Below are 16,770 nucleotides of genomic sequence, written 5' to 3' on the forward strand. Positions count from 1 at the left end.
GAGGACGATGCACACGTTATCCGGGCACCCCAGGTCCCAAGCCAGGCCCCTCCCCTCCCCTCCCCACAGAATTCAAGGCTGTGAACAGGACTCCGCAGCACCTTCCCTCCTCCACCCGTGACCCTGGGGGGCCAGACCCCCTCCCCAGACCAACACTGGGCATCCGGTCCTGCTGCGCCCGCCCCCGCAAGGAGCTCAGCTCCCCACCCGCACTCTGTCTGGAAGGACAAGGTCATCCTCAGATCACAGACCTGGGTGCATCCCCTGGTGGCCCCTCCCTGTCCACCTGGCCCTGAGGCGAGTCACCAACCTGCTCCCGTCCCAGAGCAGCGTCTCTCCGTCCCGCGCTCCCGTCTACCCTGGTCCTGCTGCATCCACAGGGAGGCTGTGGCTTATGAGGCCCCTTTCCTCCGACGTCACTGCCCCAGTCCACCCCCCGCCCACCCCGTGGCTTGCCCCCCTCCCCTGGCCCCCCTCCTCAGCTCTCCACTCTTCCCATCTGCTGCCCAGGACGTCTCTCCAAGCGTAGGGGACACAGGTCCCAGTGTAAAGGACCCCATCGCACCACGGAGTGGGATCCAACGCACCAAGGGGCCAAACACCTTTATCCCTCACTCCACGTGGTCTGTTACAAAGAGGCCCACGAGGCAGGCACCTCAGGGACCAAGGTCCCCACGTGTGGTCCTGGGCGCCAAGCTGTGGGTGATGGGCACGGGGATCTCTGGCAGCCTGGAGCAGCACCCGGACCCCAGGGGCACGCCAGCCTCACAACCTCCCCACTCGTCTGGCATCGCACCCCAAGACCCGTGACCCCAAACCCAAGCCACTCATGGGTCCCTCTCCAGGGCCCCGCCCCCCAAGCCTCCTCCACACCTGTCCCTTCTCTACAACCCTCCACAGCCCGTGAGGGCCAGCGTAGCACAGCCCCTCCCCCAGCCCTCCCCACCCACCCTGAAGGCCCCACCCCGACCGACTAGGTTCCCCGCAGGCTGGGCCCACTAACCAGGGCTCGCGGGGTGGGGCACCCAGCCTGGGCCCCAAGCACCCAACCCCTACTGGACCCCAGGACTCACCCCCTAGAACCACCCTACCCCAACCTGGACCGGACTGGCCCCCTCCCCCCAGCCGCTCTGAGGCTGCCAGGGCAGCTCTGGGCTCAGCTTCTGGAAGCAGAGGTGCTTTGGGAGAGGTGGGCGCAGCACAGGCCCCTCGGGCTGCTGGCTGGCCGAGGCCAGTCCACATTCGCTGGAGACTGGGAGAGGCCAAAGGTCAGGGGCTGGATGCTGCTGGAGGGGTGGGGCCCTTCCCAACGCCCCTGGAGGCTCCTGTCCCCCTCTCCAACCCCCAGCCACTGGGCAGGCACTGCAGGATCCAGCCAGCTCCCGGCCTTGACCCAGGTCGCTCAGAGCCCCTCCTAGCCTCCAGCCCTGCCCTGCGGTTGGTGCTCCTGCATCTGGGAGGGGCCTGAGGACCCGAGGCGAAGGCAGTTCTGAGACCTGCCGTGGCCTGGGAGCCAGCCGCCCATGCCTGCGGACCCATGGCTGGACGCCGGACGCTGCAGTGCTGGTGGATGCCCTGCACTGGATGCTGGGAGCAGGGGGTGGGGGTGGCGGTGGTGCAGGCAGGCCCTGCAGTCCCCAGTGGAGGCCGGCAGAGGGCGCCTGGCCTGGTGGCCGCAGACACACAAACACTGGCACATACGTGTCTGTCCACGTCCACGGCTCACAGGCGCTCGGAACATGCATGTGCACGCTCACGCAGCCCACCAAGGCGCCGCTTTCCACACTCGCAAACCAGTAGGTCCTGAGCGCTCTTGGCTGGACTCCGTGCAGGCCCCCACCCATGTGCCCACCCAGGAGTCCCTGCACTTGGCAGGTGCTCCACGCCCCTGAGGCCTGTGGCCTTGCAGCCCACCTAGCAGCGTCAGGGCTCAGCCAGGGCACAAGCTGCCCATGGTCACAGTTCAGAAAGGGCAGGACAGAGTCAGGCTGGCCCCTGCTGGGCAAGTCCTGTCGGCCTTCTGGAAGCAGCACAGCCGTCACAGCCCTCACTCTAGCGTGCAAGTGGGGACCCCAAGCAAAGGCCCCACTTGCCCCAGCCCCAGCAGTGGGGAGGTGGCCCCAGGAGTCCCAGCCCTGACCGCTTGGGAAGCCGGCCCTCAGTGCTGAGCAGAGTCTCCCCAGCCCCTTGGGGAGGAGGTGCAGAGAACAGGACCCCCACTGCCCAGAAAGCCCCCCAGACGGTGCCCAAGAAGCCAGGACCGGCTCAGGGCGTGGAGTCCCAGGAGAGCTGTCAGTATATGGCGTGCCGTAGGCCTGGGCCCGCTGGGCAGGGCCATCTGCCTGGGAGCGATGGTTGGACTGGGTAGCGCAGGTCACCTGCAAAAGCTCTGGAAAAGGAAGCTAAGCTGGGCAAGGGCTGCCTTTAGGTGTCTGCTGGTCAGTCGCAGTGTCTTGGCCAGGAGATCTGGGGCAAACAGGTGACAGAGGCTGGCCAGGCCTCAGCTGGTGGATTGGCCTGGCCTCCTGGAGCCGGAATCTGGGGAGGACAGCACGCAGCCAGGGGGCCGAGGGCAGTTTCACGGCCGACGGGTATGTTGTCCAGAGAGGCAGAGGCCCCGTGTGCTCAGCACGACCAGGGCTCAGCTGAGAACAGGATCCAGGACTGCCCTACATGGCACCCTGGCTGCCTGACCTGTCTCCCCACGCAGACCCGGCTGCCTTCACCCCGGGGCCCCCCTGCCCAAAGTGCTGCCCTGAAACAGGACAGCACAGAACCACCCAGAAGACACAGCTCCAGCCTGGAGCCTCCAGTCGGCCCTGCGTGGCAGCCACAGGTGCCCTCGGGCAGGCAGTTTCAGGATGACGCAGGCTGGCTGACCGCCAGCTGGCAGCCCCAAGTCTACCCAGGGCCAGGGGAGTGCCGGACTGTCCTTACAGAACTGCCCTCCAGGCACACACCCAACTGGGAACTTTTCTTCCCTGGACGAGGGTGCCGCGCAGATGCCCTCATGTGTGGCAAGGGAGCTGGATGCTCAGGCCGTCACTGCCAACCCAGCCAGGAGGAGAGGGCCTGGCACTGTCCTGGGCCCAGCGAACAGACCTGCAGAAGAGCAGGGGTGCCTGTCCTTTGCCCGCGAGGGGTCTCGGGCCACCCACTTAGTGTTCTGACGTGATGCCCGCGAGCAGAGCACATCTCAGACCAGTCAGCCTCAGGGCCACGCGCATCAGCGCGGGGGGCTCCCGGGCAGAGGGCAACTTACTCCAGCTGAACTCGGCCTCCGGGTCGGGCCTCGTGGACCAGAATCGACAGGAACCAAGTGCCCCCGAAGCCTTCAGGGCCGGGGCAGGATCCCGGAGTCCCGATCCCAACAGGCTGGGGTTCCAGCATGGAAACAAGGGTGTCAGGACAGACTGCACCCCCTTGTCCAGCCCGGCGCTGACCTGAGGGCCGCCTGCAATGCAGCCCACCAGCCCCGGTGAGGACCCACACCTCACACCTGGCCCTCCTGAGTGCCTCTGCTCTGGGACACTTGGTCCCAGGCTGGCAGACCATGTTTGACCCTGGCTCTTGGGTTGACCTGGGTCTTCTCATCACCCTAAGCCTGATCTCTGACCTCAGATCCGAGCGTGGCAGACTACTGGTTCAGTGACTGAGACCCTCAGGGTCAGCCAAAAGCACAGGTGCTGGCCACTGGGCGTCCCATTCCCCATGGGTGTCTTCCTTGGGGAGAACTGTGGGTAGCAGGGCTGCCACTCCCCACTCAGGGCCGTGCCGCAGACCTGCCACGAGTCTTCACATGCAATCTCGCTGTCCACACGGGGAGGGCCCGTCCCACGGGGCAGGGCGCAGGGACGTCGCACACCAATCACAGAGGAGGCCTGAGGGCCGGCAGAAACAAGTGTGGGGACGGAGGACCAAGCACGGCGTCGTGTCACGTGGTCGTCAGCGCCGGACTGTAAAAACGGGGTGGCCGGCACACAGCCGTCAAAGTCGAGTGGGCTTGGGCAACAGTGAGATCCAAACCACAGTGCAAGAAGGCTGGAAGAGGGGCTGCGAGGAAGGCCAGGGTGCCAGGGCACCGCTGCACGACCCCCCCGAGCTGATGACGGGCTTTAGGGTGACGGCAAGGCCAGGCAGGCGGTGCTTGGGTCGGGCGGACACAGGCCGGCACTGGTGCAGAGACGCACTGGGGGGCGGAGGGTAGGGGGCAGGTGGCGGCTCTCAAACACCAGGCAGTTTCTTCCAAAGGAGGAAAGAATGAGAGCGACCGGGAAGTGAAAGTTGCTTCAAGGAGACACAGGCCTCAGTCACGGTCACCGGGTAGCTGCGGGCGCCCGCTGGGGAGGGTGTTTATTACCGAGCGAGCGCGCTGGGGGTGGGGGCTGGGGGTGGCCGATCCCGCAGCAGCAGGGAGCCCTTCCTGCGACAGCACCCGGCCCAGGGCCCCAGGAGAGCGGGGACAGGGAGGCACACGCCCCTGGGGTCCCCGCGGAGGCTGTCTTCCCGCGCAGCCGTTGCTTCTTGGGTGAAAAGGAGCGAGGAGGCGGCGTGGCCGCTGCACCCTACCAGTCCTGGTTGTCCCAGCCGTCGTCCACGGGGGCCGGCGGTGCCCCCTCCTTGACGGCCCTGGCCCTGGCCCTGCCCTCCACCCCGCCCCCCCAGGCCTCCCCACCACCCATGTTGTCGCCGTCCCCGTTGCTGGACGCAGACGCGGGGCCCAAGCCCCACGCGTCCCAGCCGTCTGAGCTCCTCTTGTCGCCTGAGGGGTCTGCACATGTCCAGCTGTTGCTGCTCGGGGACCTGTGGGCCCTAGCAGGGTCGGTGCTCCCGAAGGCCTCCCAGAAGTCCCGGTCGGTGGTGCTGTGGGAGCTGTCCCCGCCGCTGTTCGGACAGCTCCGGCCCTCCGGGGCTCTGGGACAGAGAGCGGTCTCTGAGCGGCTCCCAGAACCAGAAGGTCCAGAAGGTCGCCGGCGTGGCCCTGAGCCGCCTGGTCTTCCCCAGGCTCCTCCCCAGAGAATGGGGATCAAGGCCGAGTCCAAGCCCCCAGCCAGAGCCCCACCCCCAACCAGGGCGCTCAGCCAGTGCCACTCAGGGTCCCAGAGCCGCTGTTCTCGCTCTAGGGCAGAGGAAACCCAGCCTCAGGGCGGCTCCGCCATGGAGCTGAGGCCGTGGAGCCTGTGGGAGGGACTCGGGCCTCCTGCCACCGGAGCTGCCTCTCCACCAGCCCCACCCAAACGCAGGACGCTTTGAAGGAAAACGTAAAGTGCTGGTTGCCTGCAACGATGAAGGGGAAAAAAAAACCCAGACCCTTCTCTGCACCATGGAGTCCCTCAGTCCCTCAAACCACAGTCACACCACTGAGCACAGCGGACAGCACGCAAAGGGGGAAGCACTGAGGCATTCCGTCCACGAGCATGGGAAACACGCCCAGGCCTCGGGCAGACGGACAGCACGTGCCACGGCCGGAGTGGCCGCTGCTCCGGGCCTGGCCCGAGACCATCCATGCCCGCACCAGATCCCCAGGGTCCCACCTGGGGTCAGAGAAGAAGGCTGACCAGTCTGGGCTCGCAGCAGAAAGGCCCGGGCGGGAGCCCTGAGTGCTCCAGAGTCCTGGGAGGTGGGTCAGAGCCCAGCCGCACCCCCTCTCCCTCAGCCTGTTCCAGAGGCAAGGCTGAGACTCTCTCCCTCCCCAGCCCTGGATGGGGGCAGCTCCCACGAGGTCGAAGGCAGGGCTTCAGAGCAAGAGGTCAGGGGGCCGACGTGCCTCTCTGCACCCCCAGGGCTCCAGGGGTTTCTGCACTGTGACCCTTGAGCCCCTGGGGGAGACACACCTGCCTCCCAGAGACCCCAGGGGAGAATGCCACGGAAGGGGGCCCACTTCGGGAAGGGGGGCCAGTATACCTGTCCAACGGGTCCTCCGCTCTCCCAGATAAAAAGGTGGTGACGTCCCTCCATCCCCTGCTACCAACTCCCTGGACCTGGAAGGAGACGTAGGCGCTCAGCCTGGGCTCTGATGCCAAGTGCAGAGTTGAGAGACTTGGGTGAAGTTTAGGAACACGGCGACACCACGGGGCTCGGGCGGTTCGTCCCGGGCAGGCTCTGCCAGGGACGGCAGGATGCCCGCTGTGTGGACGCAGAGGCTGTGGCCCCAGGAGCTCAGCGGAGAAACTCCTGGGTGGGAAGCAGGACAAATGCCAACCCGACCCCCGCCCCACCCCCAGCAGCGCTAAGGCAGAGAAGGCGGCCACCCCCAGCGCACTCACCAGGGGAGGTCGGCAGCAGCAAGACAAGGGCAGAAAGAAAAGAAGCAACAGGTTAGTGGCTGTGACGGGTGCCCGTCAAGCTGTTTCCATATTCCTCAGGCTGTCGGCACCGGAGCGTCTACCTGACCCTCCTCACGTCCTACAGGCCCCTTGGGCCAAGAAGCCATACGGGGCATGAAGCGCCCGGCCCTTCCTGCTCGCGGTTCCGGGCTCCTTGGAATATGGAGACGCTTTCAGCCGAGCCCGCCTGTCAGGCGGGGCTTCCCTACCTTGGCCGCCAACTCAGAGAACCCACTGGACACATCATCAAAAATCTTTCCCTCCTTCACCTGGTGGATCGAAACAGCATCGTCATAGCCGAGGCAGATGCCCCGCTGCCCATTACTGACAAAGGACAACGCCCACCGACACCTGTCAGGGGACCTGTCTCCGCGCCGCGTCGCCCCCTCCCCAGAAGTGAAGGCAAGGAGCAAGCCGACCACACCGCAGCCCGGGCCGGTCTCGCTCGGACCCTCCTCCGGTGGTCTCCCGAGCACAGGCTGGCACTGGCCGCAAACCGCACGCCCCCCACCCCCGGGAGCTTCTCTCGCCGCCTTGGCCTCCTCTGGGGTGAGGGGCTGGACACACAGACAGCCACGCGGGAGCAGAGTACAAGGCCAGGCCTTGCAGGGCTGGGGGACGAGAGCCACAGGCACGACGCACGCTTGGGGACACAGGGAGTGAGCACGGGGGTCTGAAGCCCCAACAGTGCCTCCCAGCACCAGGTGCCCCCCGAACGAGGCCCACGGGAGACGCACGCAGCCGAGTACCGGAGTCCCCGCGTTACCTTCTCCTGGGCAGGTTTGAGGACACTCTCGTTCAGACTGTGGCCCAGCTCTGATGCCTGTTGGAAGGACAGATGCGATGAGAAAAAGCCGCGTACGTGGCAGCACGTTCACCTCAGGACTGCGAGCCCCGCCCGCGGAGGGAAGGCTGCAGATGGCGAGCAGCCCACCAGCACCCGATGCTCCAGGCTGTCGCAGAGGCTGGAGACCGCTGCCCCTGCCTACGCGCCCTGGGAAGGGGCTCGGGACAGCAGCCAGCTCTTGGAAGTCCACCCCATCTGGTGGCCACCATCAGGCTCTCCCGGTCGGAGCCCACAGGATCCATCCCAGGAGAACAGCCCCTGGCATCCCCCCGACACAGATGGGTGGATCCCAAGCCCCACCTGCCCTCCAGGCACCCTGCGGGCGTTGGGACAGCAGGGGATGCAGCCGGGGAGCGAGCCCAGGCCAGCAGCTTGGGTGGGGTGCAGGCAGGACGGAGGGGAGGCAACCACGGAGCAGGGCCTTCGCCACTGGCACCGGACTCTCCAGCACCGCTACAGCAGCCGCCTCAGGTTCCGGATCCCGCGCCTCCTGCCTGAGACGTGGACGCCCGAGCACCGTGGACAGGCCACGTGGGAGCCCATCGGGCTGGGGAGCCGCTCTGAGCGTGAGGACAGGGAGCACCGACATGCAGGCCACAGCGTGGGCCCCTCGGAGCAGGACACGCGCCATACACACGGTGGGGGGTGGCATGCACGAGCATGGGTGCGGCCTTACCAGCTCTGGCTGCTGCTTGGAACCCCAGAACTTTACCCAGACAGCATGGGGAGACGGGGGGTGGGGGTGGGAGAGAGAGCGAGGCGGTGGGAGCGCTGTTCAGCAACAACCAGGACAGGGTCCCGTGGGCACCGCACGCTCACCAGACCCGGCGCCTCCCACCTGGGACCTTTCCAGCACGGTAGGAGCGAGCGATTAGGGAGTTGAGATAGGGGCTCAGAGAGATCAGCCCTCGGGGCGTGAGGGGGCCCGCGTGGCCCCAGAGGCTTCTTGGACGGCCTGGCACCACGCCGGGACCGCCGGGGCTGCCAGCCAAGGTGTGAGGAAAAGACGAACACCAGGGCCTGAGATGCCGCCCACGAGAAAGGAGGGCGCTAACCAGGGACAGAGGCACGCTGTTGCCACAGGATGCAGAGCCCGGTCCCCTGGGGGGCGCTGGGCCTCCCGTGTGCGGTTGACATGGCACAGAGCCTCCTTCCCCACGAGGCCAAGGGCACAGGGGCCTATGGCTGCCCCCCTACCAGGGACGGGGAAGGATCTAAGCCTCCTCCACCTGCTAACCCACAGGCGCCCAAAGTGACACATGGACACGTGAGCCTGGGAGGCAAATGCATGCACGGGCCTGTCAGCGCCCGAGTTGCCCGCAGAAGTGCCCTTCCCCTGAGCGCAGGGCACGAAGCAGGCGACCAGCCTAGAAACCCTGAGAGCACGAATGCAGAGGCTTCCTTTGTTACCTTTTGACTTGCCTGGGATCCAAACTTTGTCGCCTGAAAGGAAACACAGAGAAAGGGCTTTCTGGTCAGCCGCCTGACACCAGCCACGAGGGCTGCACATCCTTGGGGCCCAGACACCCGTGCGGGTCTCCTGACGGCCGCGAGGCACTGGTGCTCACCCCACAGCAGCTCTAAGGGGCCCTGCAAAGCTGCCCACCACACCCGCTTCCCCTGGAGGGAGGCCGTCAGGGGAGGGGCACCCAGGGTGAGGGAGCAGGGCTGATGCCGACCTCCCTGCTCTGGAACGCAGGGCGCACAGGCCACCCACAGGCCCACAGGTGGGGCAGGTCCCTCTCTAGCGAGCTCTCCCCGTCGCTGCTGAGTGCAGTCTGGTCACACCTCTCACCTCTGCCCAGCACCCCGGCCGCTCTCATAATAAGTAAAGAGGGAAAGGCCTGGATCCCCACCGCAGCCCCGCAAAGCCCCAGAAAGAATCAGCAGAGGCCACGTGGCAAAGCGCTGGTGCCCCAACGCCAGGCTCCTCCGCGGGCTCTGGCCCTCAGAAACTCCTGTCCTGGCCTCTCCAGGGCCTGTGTGCTCTGCGTCAGCCTGCCAGTCAGCCTCCCATCCCTGCTCCGGGCGTTCCTGTCCCCACCACGACAGGGTCTCCTCGCCAGGCCCGTATCCTCGCGCACGCCTCTGTCCTGTCCCCTCCTGCCTGGCCTCCACCCAGTCACTGCCAGGAGCCGCGCACGTGCCCACGACCCAGCTGCCTGTTCTGACAAAACCCTCAAATCCTGCCTCGCCTCGAGCCCAGGAGCAGGAGGGCAAGAGGAAACTCGGGCTGTCTATACCCTGGAGACCCAGCAGCAGCAACTCCAGGCTTCGCTTGTGCCGGGGGAGGGGAGGCAGGGAAACCTGGGTCACCCTGACCCCCTGCCGGCACCCGCCTTCTGGAGCCAGCCCAGCCCCTGCAGGCAGCTCCGCTCTGCCCGGTACACCACCAGCTGTCACAGCAAAGAACGTCCGTGGGGCCTGGAGGATTCGCCAGGGCGAGAGGCCGCTCACCGAAACCCACTCAGGGCACATGGACACGTGGCCTGAGCCCCGTCAGGACCCCCTGGTCTCCCAGAGCCACCTGGCCTGCGCGGCCGCATGACGGGACAGGCTACTTACACCCTCCTTAGCTGCTGAGGCAAACCTGCTTGCTCCAGTGGCGAAACTGCTCCAGCCCTGAAAGGAAGTGACACAGAAGCCACACGGTGGCTCCACATGTGGCCACCAAGGGGGTGCTCCTCAGACACGCGCCGGCCGCCTCGCACCCACGTTCTGTGGGAAGGACGCAGCCAGGGCCCCAGAAGCAGCTCCTGGCCCGGATCCCTGGAGACACGCCTTCCCCCGAAGCGCCCCGCCGCCCCTCCAGACACGGGGCGCTGGGGGCACTGAAAGCTGTCCTCCTTCCTCTGAGTCCAAGGTTGTTTCCCCTAAGCCTCCAAGATAGATGAAAGCAATTTGGAAATAGAAATTCTTCATTTAAACCCCAACTCGGCCTGCTCCACCTGAAGGAGCCGCGGAGGGACCCTCGCGAGGAACTGAGAAGACAAGTGCGTGGGCCTCTTCCCCAGGGCGGGGCGGGGCCACACGGAGACACACACACTACAGCCTGGGAGGCGCTTCTGGAAAACAGGCTCCCGCACCGGGGGCCAGGCCGACAGCCCCCTTCTTCCCTGGGGCAGCCCTGGTCCAGAACCCACACGCTTGGGAGGCTCTGCCAGGAGCGGGCGGCCAGGAGGGCTCCGCTCAGAGGAAACGAGCCTTGCTAAATCTGAGGGATGTGTTTTGTAGCCAAAGTAAACAAACGACAAAACACACGTGGGATTAAACACCGTAAGCAGCGCTTTAAGAAGAGGACGTCAGTGAAGGAAAGGGAGGGGGGCCTCTGTGAGACGGGCCAGCGCACGATCCCAGGACAGCCAGGCTCGGGGAGGCCCCTGGGGAGCGGGGAACGGCCAGGACAGGCGTCCTCACCGAGTACAGGGACGACATGGCGCTGTTGAGGAAGTCGTCTTCCCTCTTCGGAGGCGGTACCGTGTTCCCAAACCCCACGTAGCGGTTCTCCTGGGCCCTGGCGGGGACACAAGCAACAGCCCTGCTGCTCCCGACAGCTGGGGGTGCAGAGGTGCCCAGACCCGGGACGGGCACCCCGGAGGACGTGCGGCTCCCACACCCCAGTGTGGGGTCAGGCTCTCCTCTGTTCGTGGGATGAGGCCCTCCTGCTGCACCTGCCAGAGGACCTGGCGCGACCCAAAGCGACAGCCGGTCACTGCAGGGAGTGGGACAGGCTCGACCACAGGTCAGGCAGGTTCCAGGAAGGAAACACGTCCTTTCTGCTCGCAAGCATTCTTAGCAGTGGTTTTCTCTCCACTCAAGCCCCCAACCTGAACCTGGGCTGCCAGGCAGCACCCCAGGAGGCCTGCCGATTCTGCACCCCCTGCACATGCGGGCAGCAGCCTCCCCCAACCCTCGCAGGGGCCAAACTCCCGGGGGCCAGGTCTGCCTGGGCCTCCCCCAGCTTCCCCGAGCCCTCCGGAGGCCTTACCCTTGATAGGAGCCAAGGTCATCATTCAGCCAGTCTTCGAAAGCCTTGTCCGCGGAGGTGGTGGAGTTCCGCAGCTGGCCAGAGGCTCTGCAATGGAGGGTCAGAGGTCAGAGAGGCCGACGGGGGTGGGCACACGCCCACAGGACCACGGGGGTCTCTGGGAGGTGCCGTCACGCCCACCTGCTCACACCTGGCTCCTCCAAAGCTTGGAGCAGAGGGTGGCTCAGGCTTAGACACAGCGGCTGAAGCCGGCAAGAAGCAGGGGGAGGCGCTGCAGCCTGGGTGGGGGCACAGCAGCTCTACGCCTGCCCGTGCCTGCAGGGAGGCCACAGGGGTCGAGGCCGAAGCAAGCGCTCGGCAGGGATCTGGAGCCCTTCCGACAGGCATCTGGAGCCCTTCCGACAGGCATCTCGCCACACAAGGGGGAGGAGGAGGGGAGGGCTGCTGGGCACCCCTGGCGTCAACAGGGAGCTCTCTCTGAGACCGGTCACCCCGGAACACCAGCCTCCAACCCACGAGAGGACACAGGATGCCCGCCAGGGGGATGGGTCACCCTGGGGACGTGGGCAGCCCTCAGGCAGGACAGGAGACGTAAACAGCAGCAAGACTGGGTCCTACAGAGATGCCATGTGCTGTGGGCACAGATCTGAGGAACGGGGAACGGTGCTTCTACTTCAGATGTACCTTTACTGGTTGAATTTCTACTAAAAGTTTGAATTGTAACTTAAAAAGTTGTTTTTCCCACTGACTTTCAGAAACGGCTCACAACTGGAGCTGTTACCACAACAGCACAGGGACCCTGAGCCACAGTTAAGGTCAGAGCCGGGCAAACCCGGCCCAGAGCCCGGCCCGTAGGCCAGACAAGTAGCTACCGGTGGACAGAGGATGGCAGTGTCTTGGGCTGAGGTGGGGTCCAGTTCTGGGCGGGCGATGACTCCAGAGACCATTCTCTGCCTTCGGCCAGAGCGGCCACCTGCAGAGGGAGCCAGGGTGTCAGGCAGCGTGGATGCCGCCTGCCCCGCACACAGCCCCTCGGGCTCAGCTGCCACGGGCCGGGGCTCTGCGGGCGCCGACATCGAGACTGGCTCTCATGACGGGCAGAGTGAGCGAGCTCTCGGTCGGCGTGGCGCCCAGGCTCCCTCTGCAGCACTCCCCAGGGGCTGCGAGGAGGGCCCATCCCTCAGCCCTCCTAGTCACAGGCCACCTGCTTCCCCTTGGGTGGGGCGAGCTGGGGCCACGCGTCCTGTCTGTGTGTGGACTGCACGTGGCCTCCGTGTCGTGTCAGAACCCACAGGAGATCTCAGCTCCTGGAACCACTACAGCGGCCGATGGACGGAGCAGCCTGCACACGGCCAGGCGGCCTGTCCTCACCTTGTCCCTGAAGAGGGCGGCGGCCTTGCTGTTGTACTTCTCCTGCAGGGACCAGCAGGGGTCATAGTCCTCTTGACACTCCAGGAACTCCCGGAATTTAGCGTTCCCGCCCGCCTTCATCTTCTCCAGCTCCGCGTCCTTCCACTTGTCCATAGTGACGGAACGGACAAAGCTACACACCAGAGGGCCGACCTCGCCACCAGTACCAGCATCCAAGAGCCCACCCCAAACAGGCTGGAATTAGACACGTGCACCTCCTGTGCCGGAGCGCCGGAGCGCCGGAGCGGGTAGGAGCCGGCCTGTGGGTGGCCCGCACCTTCCCGTCACCCGCCAGGCGGCAGGCCAGGAGCAGAGGGCACTGACCTGAGGTGCACCCCGAGCCCGCGGTGCTTCCCCGAGCACTCCAGGCAGATCCAGATGCCGTAGGTCACGCTCACCCACTGAGGGTTGAAGGCGCCGCACTCAAAACACACCTGCGAAGAGCGCCCAGGCGACTCAGCCGGGGCGGGGCAGGGCCCCCAGAGCGGGCAGAGGGAGGCTGGCTGGGAGGCCAACGGTGACAGGGAGGGAGGACTCTGAGAGGACCCGGAACCTAAGCCGAGGGTCAAGGAAAAGCGGACACTTACGTTGTTTTCATCTTGCACCCGAACTTCCTTAAGAACTTTCCTGGTTCTCGGGCTGGCCATGGCACTGTGAAAGAGAAAAACAAACTTTTCAACTTCCAAATTGGTCACTTCACAAGAAGATCAACCTTTGGTGCAAACACACTACAAAGTATGACTTCAAGAAATTCCGTGAAGCTGCTTGGAAGCTGCAGGGGAACAGGGCTACTGACTGCAGGAACCTGCTCTCCACGTGCTAAGAAAAGCCGAGATCAGTCTGGACGCTCCCGGGCCAACCACAACGTGATTATTAGGGGCAATGCGCAATTACTGGAGGCCGCTCATCATGTACTATCAAGACCACATGATTTATAAAAACATCCGTCTTCTGGTGAAGTTCACAGCAAGGGGTGGTCTTCACAAAACGTGCTCAGACTGGCTGTTAAATCTCATTTCCCCTTTTCAGGGCGACACACCAGACTTGAGCTGACAGTATCCGAAGACAGGGAGCCCCACGTGCTCGGCCCCCGCAGCCCCTCTACCTTACTACCAGTGCAAGGAGGCTACTGGCCTGGGGCGGAAGCAGTGGCCCCGATTGACACAGGAAGAGGCTGGCCTCCCTGGGACCATCTGAAGGATGGAGGTGACAGACAGCATGGCCACAGCAGGGCAAGGACAGGGGCCTATGGACCAGCAGACCTCCCACCGCGCCTCAGGGGGACACTGCCGGGGAACAGCAGCCACACAGCCTGAGCTGAAGAGAAAACCCATTTACTTCTTTATAGATCTCCTAGCTTCCGCAAAGTTCAAGTTCAAGTTCAAGTGGTGGCCCGGTAAGTTTCAGGCGGGGCATGGGGAGGGAGCTCAGCGTGGTGTCGGCAGTAAAGTAACCCCATGGATGCCCAGCCTGAGTCTCAGGCTGGCCCTTCCCTCGTGACCAGGACCTGCAGGCTGTCCCTCCAGCTCCCCCGGCAGCATGCGTCCTCTCAGGACACACAGGCCGCTTAAGGGACAGAGCCACACACGTGGGCTGCTGGGGTGTCTCCAGCCTCTGACCCTGCACACGCCACTGTCTGTGAGGGACGGCTCCAACCAGCTTCCCTGCCAATGCTTTAGCGTGAAAATCCCAGGGGCAGCAGTCACCCTCGGTTACTCCCCAAGGGGACCCTGCCTCTCCCCACACCCAGGCCTCCTGAATCCTGAGCCCCAGAATGCCTAACGCCCACAACGCCCACTTCTGAGCCAGCTGAGGTTAGGAGACAAATGTCTGCTTTCTGTAACTGAGGGAAACAAAGCCAAGGGCTCGCCGGAGGCGCCTTTCTGCTCTGTATTTCTCTGTGCTGTGCATGATGGTCTCGAAGGCAAACACCTGAACCCACAATCCTGCCCAGCACCCAGCACCCAGCCCGACCCATCCAGGTGGGACTCTGTCCTCGCGCTGAGCTCCAGTCACCCACAGAGCGAAGGCAGAAATGGGTGGCCCCTGGGAGCTCTTTCCAGAGAACTGTGCCTGCCCAGAGGATCCCATTCTGGCCAACAGGACCCAGGCAAACAAAAGTCAGAACTGGGGTGAGCCTGCCCTGAATTTCTAACTGCGTAAAAGAAGGCAGAGAGAGTGTCTGCAAGAGTACTGCAAGGAAAATACGTGAAAAGTAAATGACTTGGCTCGGATTGAAAAGGAACTTTTTTTGGACGTGAGAATTCTGTACTTCTGTGAAATGCTAACTTTAATACATAAAAAACAAATACTTCCTAACTTTCAAAACTATAGTTTGTCTTGAAAAATAATCCAAGAACTTCTGCATTAATGCTTGAAACCAAACATAGCTCTCTGCAAGTGAACATGGCCTCAGTAAACGGTGAACCAAATAACACTTCTCAGTTTACGGAAGAAGCCACTTGTCAGACGGCAGAACGCTGTTCCTTAAGTTGGGACTTCCTGAATGCCTGAGATGAAAAGGGATGACTTAGGGACACCGCTTGGGGCTGTTATACAGGCGACAGGCAGAAATCCTGCTCATCTTTCTCAGAAACCACCTGAGGCCCCCGAAGCACCGACACCAAAGAACAACCGTTTCTCACCTTAAAACACCATTACTACTGAACTTCTGCAGGGTATGGTCCCAGGAAGGGATGCCAAAGCCAACTTAAAACGCTAATTATCCCCTGGGCCATTATCACAGCCCCACAGAGGATGGCGGAACCGTTAGGCCTACACTGAATGACACAATTAACTCTCACATGGGTGGTCAGCGATGAAGCTGTTTAACAGGGCAGACGAGAAGCACAGTTCTTCTACCTAAACGCACGGACACTGACAGAGAATTCCAAAGTCCCTTCTTAGTTTCCTCTCCCTCCCCCAAGACGATCACCCACGGCCACCAAGGGCGAGGCTTCCATTTCCGATTAGACCGGCCTCTACAACACCGAGGGGGAGGACCCTTCCCTCTTAGGAGTGGAAGCCCCTTCAGAACTCAGACCCGGCCTGACGGGACCCTGTGTCCAAACCAGCTCCTGGTTCCGAAGGAAGGGACGGGGCAGGGCCGGCTCGCCCCACGGAGGGGGTGTTGGTGGGCAGCGGCCCGTGACAGCCTCAGAGGAAAGAAGGCTGGGGGCCGGGAGCGAGCTGCGGGGGGGGGGGGGGGTCCAGGCGGGGGCGGCCAGAGGAGGGGGGACGGCCGGGGGCCCGTGGACTAGCCCCGGGGTGGCCGGGGGAGGGCGGGGTGGGCGCTTCCAGGTCCTGCGGACAGCGGCCTCGGGGCGGGTGTGGGTCTGGGCGGAGGCGGCCGCCGGGAGGGGCCGTGAACCAGCCCGAGGGGAGCCGGGGCCTCGGGGCCTCGGCCGCGCGCTTACCGGGCAGAGGGCTCGATCCTGCGCGCCGGGTCGGGCCGGGTAAGGCCGGGGTCGGCCGCGCCGCGAACCACACCGAGGACGAGCGCCGACCACCCACCCCACCGCCACCCGCTTCCGGCTACGTCGCGCCTCGCAACGCCTCACGGGAAGCCGGGGACGGGCCGGCGGGGGCGGGCCTTCCTCCCCGCCTGCTTGGCCGGAAGCGCTGCCTCACCCCGTAGCTATGGGGACGCGTCCTCCTCCGGGCTGCTGTGTCAGAGCTGCTAGTCCAGCGGGGACCGCGGTAGCCTGGGGACTGGCAGCCGTGCTCACCAGCGCTGCGCCGTCAGGATCAGACGGGAAACTGATGGCCTGCTCAAACTAGAACGATTCATGGGCGTTTACTCACAAGGGGGCTGGTTAGGAGGGTATGCGCGGGTTTAGGGCACCGCAGGAATTCTGCGGGAACCCAGGGCTGGAGCAGCAGAGCTGTGACGTCAGCAGACTCCAAGGAAAAGGGGGAAGGAGGGGTTCCCGGACTCGGGAAGGGCAGTGTTCTCAGGGCCGCTCCCCAAGAGGAGCTGTCATCTTTTCTTGAGGGCATGACCAGCCCAAGGTGACCTAGTAGAAGAAGCCACAGGAACAAATACCGGCCTCTCTGGCCTCTCACCCTCTGGTCTCCCGATTTTGCCACCCACTGGCCGGGCCCACCGGTGCAGTCTGAGGTGGAGAAGGGTAGGGGGTGGGCACGGAGGACAGCTGGAGACGTTGCAAGCAGGCTGCAAAGCAATGTGAATAGTAGAA

The 16,770-nt window shown here is 64.3% G+C and overlaps 1 protein-coding gene across 2 annotated transcripts; it reads right to left on the minus strand.

The window, feature by feature from the left end:
* Positions 1-4,310: 4,310 nt before the first annotated feature.
* ARFGAP1 (ADP ribosylation factor GTPase activating protein 1) lies at positions 4,311-16,111 on the minus strand. 2 transcript variants are annotated; one of them, XM_060119833.1, is made up of 13 exons: positions 15,988-16,111; positions 13,159-13,222; positions 12,896-13,005; positions 12,533-12,704; positions 12,034-12,134; positions 11,162-11,248; positions 10,591-10,687; positions 9,739-9,795; positions 8,584-8,616; positions 7,093-7,149; positions 6,536-6,595; positions 5,905-5,981; positions 4,311-4,914 (listed from the first exon to the last, which is right to left on the minus strand). In XM_060119833.1, the coding sequence occupies exons 2-13, from the start codon at positions 13,216-13,218 to the stop codon at positions 4,566-4,568; spliced, it is 1,260 nt and encodes a 419-aa protein (XP_059975816.1). In that variant the 5' UTR covers positions 13,219-13,222; positions 15,988-16,111; the 3' UTR covers positions 4,311-4,565. The 2 variants fall into 2 exon arrangements, with proteins under 2 accessions (XP_059975816.1, XP_059975817.1); XM_060119834.1 differs by lacking the exon at positions 4,311-4,914 and adding an exon at positions 4,952-5,277.
* Between the last annotated feature and the right edge of the window lie 659 nt (positions 16,112-16,770).

This window comes from Mesoplodon densirostris, chromosome 16, assembly GCF_025265405.1.
Source record: "Mesoplodon densirostris isolate mMesDen1 chromosome 16, mMesDen1 primary haplotype, whole genome shotgun sequence".
NCBI classification, from domain to species: domain Eukaryota; kingdom Metazoa; phylum Chordata; class Mammalia; order Artiodactyla; family Ziphiidae; genus Mesoplodon; species Mesoplodon densirostris.

Coding starts and splice junctions, on each gene's coding strand:
- ARFGAP1 (XM_060119833.1), bottom strand. CDS start 13,218: ATGGCCAGCCCGAGAACCAGGAAAGTTCTTAAGGAAGTTCGGGTGCAA. Junction 12,135..12,532: donor CCGCCCTCTTCAGGGACAAG/GTGAGGACAGGC, acceptor CTCCCTCTGCAG/GTGGCCGCTCTGGCCGAAGG. Junction 7,150..8,583: donor GATCCCAGGCAAGTCAAAAG/GTAACAAAGGAA, acceptor TCCTTCCAACAG/GCATCAGAGCTGGGCCACAG.